General features: G+C 44.0%; 1 protein-coding gene across 6 annotated transcripts in view; it reads left to right on the top strand.

The window, feature by feature from the left end:
- The window catches only part of EPB41L4B (erythrocyte membrane protein band 4.1 like 4B), a 117,036-nt gene that overhangs the window by 87,421 nt on the left and 16,712 nt on the right, over positions 1 to 12,903 (top strand). For 5 of the 6 annotated variants that reach the window (XM_074330804.1, XM_074330803.1, XM_074330805.1 and 2 more), the window contains 5 exons: positions 1,136 to 1,261; positions 2,089 to 2,156; positions 4,946 to 5,044; positions 9,525 to 9,714; positions 11,579 to 11,656. In XM_074330804.1, the coding sequence (XP_074186905.1) occupies positions 1,136 to 1,261; positions 2,089 to 2,156; positions 4,946 to 5,044; positions 9,525 to 9,714; positions 11,579 to 11,656 (561 nt within the window). The remainder of the gene's footprint in view (positions 1 to 1,135; positions 1,262 to 2,088; positions 2,157 to 4,945; positions 5,045 to 9,524; positions 9,715 to 11,578; positions 11,657 to 12,903) is intronic. The other variant, XM_074330802.1, reaches the window with a different exon arrangement.

Raw genomic sequence — 12,903 nt, 5'->3', positions numbered from 1 at the left:
ACCCGCCATTTGCCCAATACTTCCTCTAGGGCTTTCATAACACCCCTGCTATGTGGACCAAGGTGCTCTATAGGACTTTTGAATTAGTGAATAAGATTAATTTTGCAACTTGAAGAATTTGAAGCCTTTAGAACATTTTGCTCTGGCCCTGGTACATTGTGGCTAACATTCTACACTAAGTCCTGATATCACTAAATTGACTTAACAATCATATGATCTTATATCTTTCCTATTAAACACATGTCTCTTCTAATAATAACTATATATATGATTAATCTTCTTCAGTAGGTATTTATTGAGCACCTGCTATGTGCCAAGCACCATATTAACACTGGGATATGCAATGATCACAATAGGTATGGTTAATAATAAGACATTATTTCCTAGAGTGTACCATCTAAGATGATTCCAGGTTATATACATGGTTGAGCTTTTTGAAATGGTTATGTCATTATCACAATGTATATTATAATACATGTAACAGTCACCAAGCCTATGATTTCAGATATCATTGCTTAGGACATACTTAAAATAGGTAGTCCCAGGGTATCCCCCTTAGATGGAGCATGTGAATTACAGGTACGTGTTTCAGTTAATACATGGGAAGTGACAAAAATAGTAAAGGTGGTATCAAATTATGGAAGTCTGAGACACTCTACAATGAGGTAACCTAGACACAAATTTCTCATCGAGAATTATATTTTTCATCACAACTTATTAATATTTTGTACTCTTTCCTTTGACCCGACAAGTCACAGAATTGAGTATTTATATGTAAGAGGTAGCAGTTATGAGGGAAATACCACTGCACTGGGGTGTAGGAAACTCGGAGTTGGATGGTTTGGCCCATGGCTCTAGCTGTATGACTCTGGAAGAGCCTCTTCTCTTTGAACCTTCACCCCGTCTTCTGGCTGATGGGCTCCCTAATGCGTCCTCTCCCTACTTCTCACAACAGTGAGAGGATGTGCTTGTGAATTCTTTGCAAATAGTAAAAGCACTGGTACAAATTTAAGGAGTTGGTGACCTACTTGTCACTATATGTTTAAGTCTATGTGTTATTTGCAATTATGATTAATGGGAAAGGTTACTGAACGTGTTTTCTTTTTTCTCTTGCATGTATTTTCATGGGTCACAGGCCGAAGAAAAGAAAGTTTCTGAGAAGACGCTTCAGACCCCACTTTTGCCTTCTCCGGTGGCCGATCATATGAAGTGTAACATTTTGAAAGCCCAGTTGGAGAATGCCTCTCGAGTGAGTGCCCAGGTACGTGGAGCACAGGTGCGTCTTTGATGTCACAGCACAGGATTTCCTCCATGCCGTATGCAAGAAACACACATGCCATATGTGTCAGTCAGGGTCCAGCCAGGGACAGTAACCACACCTGTTATGTAAATAGAGATTTTAATTCAAAGAGTTGTTAACTGGTGTACAGTTGTTAATTGAGTCAGTGCAAGGGCCAGCTCTGTACGTTGTGATGGGCACGAAGGCAGCAGATGGCTGCATGTCCCATTGCCTTCCAGTGTGTGTTCAGCTGGCCAGGCTGGCTGAGTGGGTGTCCCTTCCTCCCCCACCATGCTTTGTGGAACTCACCAGAGGGAGGAGGACAAGGCTTCTATCAAAATCATATGACACAATTCCTCCCAGGCTCATTACACTGACATGAAAGGACAGATTCTGAAATCCTTTATAAGCATAAGTGCTATGTGAGCACAGAGCTGATTATTATTCCTGATCTATAATGTGAGGTGGGGGATTAAACGGTGGGTTTGGCTTTTCCCACACCTTCCTTTTCTCATTCAAGCATGAGCTGGCACATAGCAGGTGCTCAATAAAAGCATGAAGGCAAGCATTGACGGCTTTTGAATGATTAAGTGTTAATCCCCATGATGGGGGATGACTCAGAAAACATTTTGTTGTTGTTGTTAACTTACATGAACACCAGAGAATATTTGTTATTGACTGAGTACTTGAAGAACTACCTCCTTGATCCACCTTCACAGTTCTATAATCCTTTGAATGTAGGAGACGTGAAACCAGTTTTGCATGCCAAGACGTTCAATTTTGACTAACCTGCCTGTTTTCTTTCACAGGTTGGAAAAGAGGAATCAACGTTTGTGCATGTCAATAAGAAATCCAGTCTTCAGGATGCTAATGTAAGGTCTGTTGCTTCTTGTTTGAATGGGGAAACAATACTGTCTGTATCATCAACGTTACCCTCGAAACATTCCTCATGAGGGCATTTGCTAATAGAATCAGAGAGGAAGAAGAAAACTGAGAGGATGGGAGCCTGGAGAGAGAGAAGAAGACTGGCTTAAACAACTTCCTTTAAGCCTCAAAATAAGCCTTAAGCCTGCTTGTGGGTTGTACTAACAAAGAAATCACTTTGAGTTGCTTCTCAAGTGCGTAGGTCTGACCTTGTCATTCCCCTGCTTAAAATCCTTTGAAGATACCACTTTGCTTGCAGGGTGGAGTCCAGACTCCTTATCAGAGCACGAGAGGCCCTGTTTGACCTGACTTCCGCTCGCTGTCCCAGCTCAGTTCACACTCTTCCTTTGGTCCATAGACATGCTCCTCATACTGACGACCTTGACAGTATAAGAACCAATCACCGATGTTCTTTAAAGCTTCCAGGCCACCACCAGCGCAAACCCAGAGGAAAACCTTTTATACTGATCTCATAGAAAATAGAAACTCTTCCTTTCTCAGCCTGAGAAACAACCTATAGATCGTGGCAGTCCCACTGGTACCTTGGCAAGTAGTCTACTAACACGGGCAAGGTCTGCCTATGATAGAATTTCCTAAAATGGGTCCAGGGATCATTGCACCAATCTTTTGTTATAAACAAAAACTCTTGAATCCTACTCCAGACGTTTCAGATCCTTTGCATGGGGAGGAAGCAGTGGGGACAGAAAGCAGAGTTTCAGTAAGCACCCCAGAGGATCTAAGAACCACCACCCACCCTGGGGGAATTCTTATACTTGATGCTAAAAATAAAACGAATATTTCTCTATGTCACCTTATAATGCCCAGTCCGTATTCTTGGTATAAATTTGTCTTACTCCAGAAACACATACCCAGATGCCTCCTGGACTTTTCAAAACCTTAATTCATCTCTTCCCATCCTATCCTACTATCTCTTCACCTATTTTCCAATCTTGGTTAATCACATTTTTGCCTACCTGTTATCCAGACCTGACACCTGGGAGTCCTTGACTTTCTCTTACTTCATGCCCTCATCCAACTGGTCACCAAGTTCTGTCAAATTGACTTGCATATTATCTCCCACATCTATCCTCTTTTCTTCATGGCCCTAACTATGGCCTACCTCAAACCCTCACCCTTTCTTATCCTGGATGACAACTGCTAGCCTTCTAAGATGCTCGCAGCTGGCCTCCCTTCACCAGCATCCTCTTTGTTGCTCTAAGGGCATTCCTAAAATGCAAGTCTGACCATGCCACTCCCTTGCCTAGAACCTTTAGTGACTACCATTGCCTTCAATGTAAACAGCTCAGCCTGAGGTCCCTCATGACCTGGCCCCTGCTTTTCCCCTGTATTCTCCATCCACCGTGGGCTTACCCATCAGTAATTTCAGGTCTCCACTCTGTCTCCTACCTTGGAAGTCTTCCCTGCATCTGGTTAAGGATAAACTCCTCCGTGAAGCTTTCCAGATGCCAACCATTCCACCCAAGCCAACTTGTGTGCTCCCTAGTAGACTATGAATTCTTCCAGGGACTCTATTCAGTTGACTCGGGATTTCCAGCTTGAAGAAATCATAAACTCAGAATAAATGGACTCCAATCCCTCCTTTGCCCATTCATGTGTTTATTTAACAAACTGCTTCAGCACTAGCCACATGCCTGTCACCATATGAGGCACTGACTAGAAGAGAAAACGGAGGCCAAGAAGTGTTAACTTCTGGCACGTGTTAACTTGCCAGAGGTCCCTTGCTGAGGACCTGAACTTGTTTTGATGTCCTTTGGTCCCAGAAGGTAATTTCTGATTTTTTAAATGAAATTAGTCATGACCACGACAAAAATGTGGGAAAGCTTTTCCTTAAAATTACTGTTTTGAGTAGGGCCCACTGGTTATCTGGCACATTTTCTGGAGGAAATATAAAAGTGGAATTTAATTTTTTAACATTTTCACATATGCATAGAATTAAAATGTTTTAGAGCAAGTTTTAAAGATCTTCTGATTATGCATTTTTCATGTTAAATACCTTATGGTTCTTTAGCTTTAAATACATGTATTCTGAATGTGTTTAAACATAGCTACAAGCTTACTTGGAAGTAAAAATGGATTATCTGCAGGTTTCCCTTTACTCGTTTTACTAGCAAAACCTGGTTATGAATCAATCCCTGATATTGAAGGGGGGCTTTTTTGGCAGGGACATTTTATGTGATACCCCAGTTTTATTCAGTTCCTGCTTGCTATGTTTTCTTTCCTGATTCGTTTTTGGTTTTTGGATTTTCTATATAGCATTTTAAAAATTATATTTAATAAGTGGAGAGGAGAGGAGAAAACAATGGCTGTCTTGACTATTAATTTTATTAAGGTATAAATTAATGGAGAAAGAAGTCCCCCCTACAGCCAAAACAAAGCCATAAACATTCTTGTTAGTATTGTTCTGTTTTGTTTCTGTTTACTGATTTCTTTATTTTTAAATTATAGTTGACATTCAATATTATATTAATTTCAAGTATACAAAGTGATTTAACATTTATGTACCTTATGAAGTGATCACCTTGATAAGTCTAGAACCATCTGTCACTGTTCAAAGTTATTATGATATTATTCACTCTATTCCCTGTGCTGTACATTATATTCCTGTGACTTATTCTATGATGGGAAGTTTGTATCTCTCAGTCCCTGTCACCTTTATCACCCATCACCCTGCCCCCCTCTTCTCCAGCAACCATGTTGTTCTGTTTTTTGGTATGTCTCTAGAAGTCCTATTCCTATACGTGTGGAAACGACCCAACCAGCGGTGGAAAAGCCAGAAATCAAGCCTCCCCGAGTGAGGAAGTTAACAAGACAATACAGTTTGTGAGTTCTTACCGCAAGTTTTTCAATTATAACAACAAAGGTGACGCTAAATGTTCAGTTATGAATGCTTCCAAGCCCCTTACATCATTCCCAAATGGCCATCCCAAAAATATAGTTTATTTCCAATTTAGGTCATAATGAGACTAGACTTTTCTCCCTGAAAACACTGCATAGTTGGCATCTGTATTCCTTATTGAATGCTGTGAACAATTTATTACAAAACTTAATGGCTTAATTAAAACCATGCACATTTATTACCTCACCGTTTCTACGGGTTGGGAGTCCAGGCAGGGCGTAGCTGGGTCTTCTGTGTCAGGCTCTCACAAGGCTGCATTCAAGGTGTTGGCAAGGGCTGCGTCTCATCTGAAGACTCATTCATGAGGTTTGGGATAGGATTCTGTTCCCCGAGGGCAGTTGGACTGATGGCCTCAGTTTCTTGCTGGCTGTTGGCTGGAAGTGGCTTCCCTCAGTCCCTAAGTCATGTGGGCCTCGCTGGTTTTCTCCATCAGAAAAAGCACACAAGAAGAGCCAGAGAGAGGGCTAGCAAGGTGAAAGTCAGCTGTCTGTCATCGAACCACAGAAATGACATCCCATCATTGTTCACTAGAAGCGATCACTAGGGACAGCGCACATTCAAGGGCAGGGGAGTCTACAGGAGCATGAAAAGCAGGAACAGGTTTCGTGGGAAGCCATATCAGAAGCCGCCTCCATGGGCATATTAGTGCAAAAGCAGCATGGTCTATCAACAGAGCCAAAGCTAATCACTGAACAATGAGACCTGTAGAAGGAGCCATTTCCCAAAGTGTCCCAGAACTGCCAAGGCCTGCCCAGTTCTGTTCAGCTTCACACAAGTTTCCTGGCTGCCTACCATGTGCACCGGGCTCCTCCCCCACCATGGGGGAGGAACAAAATGACTGACAGTTTCCATCTGAGGACTCACAATTTATTAGCGGGCAAGACAGATTGCAAATAATTGTAATCCAAAGAAGACAGGTAAATGCTGTAGTAAGGTGGCGGTGATACTTATGGCAGTGGCAGTACCAATCACAATGGCAGGTCCCATTTCTTGACCTTGGCTGTGGCACCGGGCCTGGATGTGTCATTGTTCAGTGAGCTGCAGGGGCATCTTTGGCTGCAATGGAAAGCATGGAGCTCTGGAGTGAGAAAGGCGCCTGGTAGAGCCCTCGCTAGTTGACTGCTGGCGGCTCTTGGGGAAATTAGTCTTTGAACTTCTCTTTCTTCATCTGTAAAATAGGTGAGATGATACCTACCTCTGAGGAATTTTGTGAGTGTTAACATGAGCTAATGTGGATAAAGCTCCCAGTCAGTGCCCTGGCCATAGGATGAATTAGTTCCCCTTCCTTTCTTCTCCAGGACCTAAAAACTTCTGAGAAAAGGTCAAGTCTAAGGGTACAGAGCGCAAAGTGTAGGGCAAGGAGCGTAACTCCAGATGCAGCTCTCAAACAGCCATCTCAGGCCTGCCACTTGCACCTTGTGAAAGGCAGAAGAGGCAGGGGTTTTTAAGGGCAGACACATTAGCCTTAGTAGAAACTGCTGGAAAGTATAGCAGTTCTGTTTCCTAGGAAAGCCAAAACAAGTAAGATTCAAATAATTAATAGTCCTAACGATCTCTGGGGATCAAACTAAACCATAAAAAAATCTGCTCCCCCAATGATAAAGCTGTAAGGATTAGCCTTTACTTTTACATTTTGAAACTCAAAATGTTACTGTCACCCATTTAGGATATGTAATCATGTTGGAAACAATGACGAATACATGGCCTGGAAAGAAAGAAAATTTAACCGACTCACCAAATTGCCTCCTTTAAAGAAACCCTTTTCAAACCTAGTATGTTTAGAAAATGATGAGCTGCTTTATTTTTTTCCAGAACTATGACTTTACTATTTATTTAAACATAGTGTAAAAGTCTAAAAAAATTCAAGCAAGACAGAAAAGTCTAAAGAGAGAAGTAACTAATTCCCTAGAATCACACCATCAAAAATCAGCAATGTTCCCATTTGATGACTATTATTTTAGGCATTTTTCTATGCATACATATTGTTAAAATTTTTTAAAAAGTCATCTCGAAGAAAGTAATCATGCTTTTACTTTTAAAGTGTTATTTCACAAATTTAACATGAATTTACCTCAGAAGCTGAGGTAAAAATCTAAAGACCATTTGAACTTTAGATATAAGTTGCTTTGCCAGAAGATATAAGTTAAGACAAAAGGTGAATTAAAAAAACCATTAAGAATTTGGAGTCTTTTTCAATTTTAGACAGTATCAATTGACTTCTTGCTGTGAAAGATGAGCTATGTTTTTTTAAATGGCATTTTATGGAAAACTAAACAGTTAACTATGCTTTTCCGGTTACAATTTCTTAAAATAAGGTAAAAATAAATTATAACCCCACTCTTCCACTTAACTAGCTATGTGACCTTGAGCAAGTAATTTCACAATTAGCCATTGAATATCATCTGCTTCTCTGAAAACAGGATCATAATATAGGCTTGTTGTGAAAATTAAATGGGCTAATGTAACTGATACGATTTACTTCATCAGCATGTATCCAAATTCATGGTATCTTATTAACTTTCCCACTTGGTCAAACCCCAAGTCTACCCTCACATTTAACAATTTGCTAGAGGACTCACAGAATTCAGAAAAGCTGTTCTATTCACAGTTATGGTCTATTAGAGTAAAAGGATACAGATTAAATCAGCGAAGGAAAAAGCCACATAGAGTGGAGTTCAGGAAGACCTCACACAAGCTGCCAGTTGTCGTCTCCTAGAGGAGTCACATGGGCAATGCCTAACTCTCCCAGCAACAATGTGGGACAGCAGATGTGAAATATTGCCAACCACGGAAGCTCACCTGAGATTTGGCATCCTGGGTTTTTATTGGGGGTCAGTCAGGTAGGCGTGGAGCACCCACGTGACTCACCTTAACTACTCAGTCTCCCGCCCCCCAGAGGTCAAAATGATACCGTATGACCCAAAACCCCAGGTGTACATACAAAAACAGGTGTTTGCCATAAATCACGTTGCAGCATACATGATATGGCATGGCCCAAGGTCTCGGGTATATAAAGACACTCTTACCAAGCAGAATATTCCAAGGACCCAGAGGTTCACCCAGGAGCTTGTCAATGACCAGTGGTTCCTTTGGAATGTGCAGGGCTTGAGTCCTCAGGCCTGCTGAATTAGCCACTTTACTGCTCAGGCAACAACCTGGTTGGCATTAGGGGATAGGGGCCTTGTCTTAGTTTCTATTAAGTTTGAGAAAATACTGCTCGTACTAAGAATGGGGGATCCATGGTGCTGCTGTGGTCTTGTGCCAGGATGATCAGATCACAAGGGCTTCCATCCGTGACAGACCTTGTGGGAGGTCCAACCTTCCCCACAAACCCAAGCTGGAGATGAGCCCAGGGTGCCAATCAGACTTCTCTCTCATGGTGACTGCCCCTCTAGTGTCCTTTGCCTGCATCATCACATTCCATCAGAGACGGTCTAAGACCAGAGCTACTTGGCTCCAAAACAAGTGTGCCCAATTCCTCCCCAGTAACCAGTTTAACTCACCAAAGGAACAGTTGCTGTTACACCACAAAAGGGGCCATTACATCCTTCACTCAGAGCAGTGGGTTCCTACAAGCCTTGCATGTACTCTCCTACAGGAGGCCATTTAAAATATTATTTCTTTGTTTAGTGATTTCTCAAAAAGTTAAAGAACTATCATACAACCCAGTAATTCCACTCCTAAGTGGAATTGAAAGCAGGGACTCAAACAGCTATTTGCATACCAATATTCACAGAAACACAATAGCCCAAAGGTGGAAACAACCCAAGTTTCCATGAACAGATGAATGGATAAGTAAAATATTGTCTGTCCATACATTGGAATATTATTCAGCCATAAAAAGAATGAAATTTTGATGTAGGCTACCACATGAATGGACCTTGAAAACATGATGGTAAGTAAAATAAGCCACATCCAGAAGGACATATATTGTATGGTTTCACTTCAATGAGGTACCTACAGGAGTCAAATTCATCCAGACAGAAAGCAAAACAGATGTTACCAGGGAGAGAAGCAATGGGGAGTTGTTGTTCCGTGGGTACAGATTTACTGTTGGAGATGATGAAAAAGTTTGGGGCATAGATAATGGTGATGATTACACAACACTGTAAATGTATTCAATGCCACTGAACTATACACTTACAAATGGATAAAATAATATCACATGCATGTCTTTCCATGAAAAACATTTTGTTTTAATCCCTTGGCGAGTCATAGGAAATCCAGCCCACATGCAGTTTGGCAAAAATGTCAATGTATTGGATCCTGTCAGTGGGACCTCTGGTAGACATCTGTTTGGGGGTCCCCTACCCCCCACCCTAACTGTCCCACTCCTCTCCACCCTCCTCCCCCTCCCCACCACCTGTTTATTATTGTAATGAGCAGAGCTTCATGTGCTTTTAGTAACCGCAGTGATGAAGATGACCTCCCTCCAGACCTGGCTGAGGAAGTCGGAGTGACCACCACTACGACAGCCAACACTGCCACAGCCACCACCACCCAAGTCTCAGCGCCGCTGGGGTCCCCCAAGGTCCACAAACTCAGCTCACCTCAGAATTCAGAAGGCCAGAGCCAGCTGTCCCCAGGAGCCCAGGTACGGGGGGGAAAAACCTGTAGGAGTAGATGCCCTTGCTGCAAATTCAGTATAAATTAAGTGTGTGGCATCCATGTAGAATCAACTCTGTGTATTTGTAAAACAACATAGCAACCACCAAAGCATGTTTTTTATATGAGGCTGGTGCAAAAATAATAGCGGTGTTTGCAATTATGTTTAACCTTTTAAACCACAATTACTTTTGCACCAACCTAATATAACTGTCGCTCAAAGATAAACTAACCATTTATGAGAGACAAATAGGATAATATAAAGCCATGCACATGGTAAGGGCAATTTAAGAGATTTTTGAGGGCAATTTTGATTTTAGAATATCATCCCTACGTAAGCTATTACTCAGAAAGCGAGGAATGGGTTTTCCTCCCATAATGGCAAATTTGGAGGAGTAAAACAAAGATGTCTCTCCTTCCCGTTCCGTATGTTGGACAGCCTGTCAATAGTTTGAAAATGGGAAATGGTGTTCTATTTGTCAGTCTGAAATTTCAGGAAATTGCCGGTGATGTGAATGGGCTGTGGCAAAGGCTTCCCACAAGACATTTCTCTTGGTTTTCTTTGAGTGACCCTTAGCTGTGGTCACTCTTCAGCATCTGATCCAAACACAGTCCAACCTACTGCTCTCCAAGTAGATGCTAAGATAAAGGCCGCTTGGTCCGTGGACCCCACTGAGGAATGGTGTGTGCATGGGGGTGGGGACCTGGGAATAGAGTCCCAGACTCTGTTCCCGACTGCTCCATTCACACACTTTATGGCTGCTTCAAATGAGTAGTCACTCTGCAGCCGTTGTCTCCAAGCCTCAGTTTCTTCCTCCTAGAAATGGGAATAAGATCTGCCACCCTACCCAGCTCATGGGCTGGTGTCAGGTCCAGTGGAGGTTATAGTGCTTGTGCAAACTGGATGCCCGAGGCTTCTGCAGCTCCAGGGATCACGACTCCCAGTGACATCTTGACACCAACGGGCCAGGTCCACATCCTGCATGACCAGCGCCAGCCTCTCACCAGGTCCCACCCAAGGTCTCTGGGAATACTTCCATATTCCTCAACAGGAACCTGGCTAGACCCCTCAGACTGAAGCTCCTGCTTTTCTGTAGATCACCTCCTGGTATCCCCAGTTGGGTCCTCTCTGCTGTGTGGAGTCCCTCGTACTGCTTTGTCCCAAGTGCAGACACAGGCTCCTGTCATGTATCACAAACTATGGTGGAAACGAAGTGAAAACATTTGCAAAACAGAAAGGAGTTCAGTGGGGAATGCGGGCGACATCCTACCAGAGGCCATAGGGCTCCCCCTTCTGGCCGTCCAAGGTGATGAAGCTTACTTTTTCCCCACAAAGGGCCTCAAGGTCCCCCATGCTGCTGAGACCCCAGGGCAAGAGAAAAAAACATTTTCCCAAGAAATGAACGTGATTTTCAGAGGCACCCCTCTCCCCCCATAAAGATCTGCCTCACTACCGTGCAGATGAGTTTAGAGCCTTGGGGCCTTGATCCTCCGGATCCAGGATGGGGTCTTTGCTCCCTCTTTCCATATTCAAAGGACTCTGAACTGTTCTCCCCACCCAGCAAAAGACCAAAAAGCACTCAAAGCACTTAAGAAAAATTGGTTGCAGCTTCAAACACTGGCCATTCTCCACCCCACACTCTGCTTCTACCCATTAAGCTTTCATAAAAAACAATTGGGGTTTGTTGGCAATGTTTTGTTGAACTATGAGGGTGGGGGGGGTTGGCATGACTTTGAGTTCACTCTTAGAAAGCGTGGAAAGGAAACATGGGGAACACCTGTGTTTTCTAGTGAAATTCTGCTGTCAACCCAGAGCTGTCACTAACTGGGCTATATTTTGTCTGCCTTCATAGAGTCCCTCTGACCGAGGTGGTGCCTTTACCTTGGAACCAGGTGATCTCCTGATGGATTTCACGGAAGCCACTCCTCTGGTAAACTTCCCATTTGGCTAAAACCAGAAAAGCCACAGTGCATAGAAACATCCTGGCAGTGGGACAGATGGACGGAAGTGGGCATCGCGGTTGGGAAGGCTCTTCCTCTGGTCCTGCCACAGCCTGCAGGCTGAAGGATCGGCTTTCTCTGAGGGTTCAGGCACCATGGGTCCCTCCCAGAGCTACGGAGGGGGTGCTCCCTTTCCTCTGAAGCTGGCTGCACGGGTCCCGCCCCCACCTCTGCTGCTCCTCAAGCATTGTAGGGCTTCTTGGTGCGTGGGTCTCAGCTTCTTGGCTTCCTGGGCTGCACCCCGCATGCCTGCCCATGGGGCATCGCTTGCCACTTCCAACAACATGCGCTGGCCTGGCGCACCTGCTCAAGTCCTCACCCTGGCTTTCCAGGCCCCTCGTGCTTCCTTGTCATCCTCCATCCTCTGCTTACAGAGCTCTCCTTAGGGAGGGTGGCCCTGTGGGATTCCTGCAGGTGAGGAACCGTTCCAGGGGAGAGAGGACTGAACCAGGAGTCATGCAGGCCAGACCTGGCTCTAACCTCAGCTCCCTCCTTAGGAACCTTGTCATTGGATAGTCTCTGTCTCATCTGTCAAACAAGGATGTCGTTGTTTGCCTTGTCTGCTGAAGAGTGTTATAAGGATGGAGGGGGAGAGGGGGAAGCCCTTCAAGAATATAAAGCACCATTAACATGTGTGGGATATTAATTCTATTAGAGGATACAGGCAAACTTGGATGTATCTTTGGCTCAGCTCAACCTAATACCCGAGTGTACTTGAGCATAAATCACGGTCCACAAATTTGGACTGTGAGCCAAAACATGAGCCAAGTCAAAAGCTATCTCCTGAGAGCTTGCTGTGAGCCCGGCTACGTGGAGGCTCTGGGAGTGGACAGGGCAGCTGGAGGCGGGAGAGGAGGCAGGTTGATGAAGGGCCGAGGTCGACAGGAGAGCCACGTCGAACTCATGCAGGGAGAGCCGGAAGTAGGTGTCAAGATGTACTGGATGTGGCAGATGGGAGGGATTTCTGGAAAGCTTTCAAATGAGGCGACCTGCTGTTCAGGCTTTAGGAATGATCACCAGTCCTGCCTCTGCCGGCACAAGGAAACCATTGGTGATTTATACAATTTTCCTTCTCGTTTGGAGACTGGTGCAGCCTGAGAGCTCTGAGTCATCGCCTTTGGATCAACAGCTGAGAACTGACGGTGGGCGACTCCTTGCTCTGGGAACCTTCAGACTT

This window comes from Rhinolophus sinicus, linkage group LG04 (genome assembly GCF_036562045.2).
Source record: "Rhinolophus sinicus isolate RSC01 linkage group LG04, ASM3656204v1, whole genome shotgun sequence".
NCBI classification, from domain to species: domain Eukaryota; kingdom Metazoa; phylum Chordata; class Mammalia; order Chiroptera; family Rhinolophidae; genus Rhinolophus; species Rhinolophus sinicus.
The sequence above is the reverse complement of the archived record's forward strand: the minus strand, read 5'-3'. Positions and strand labels throughout refer to the sequence as shown.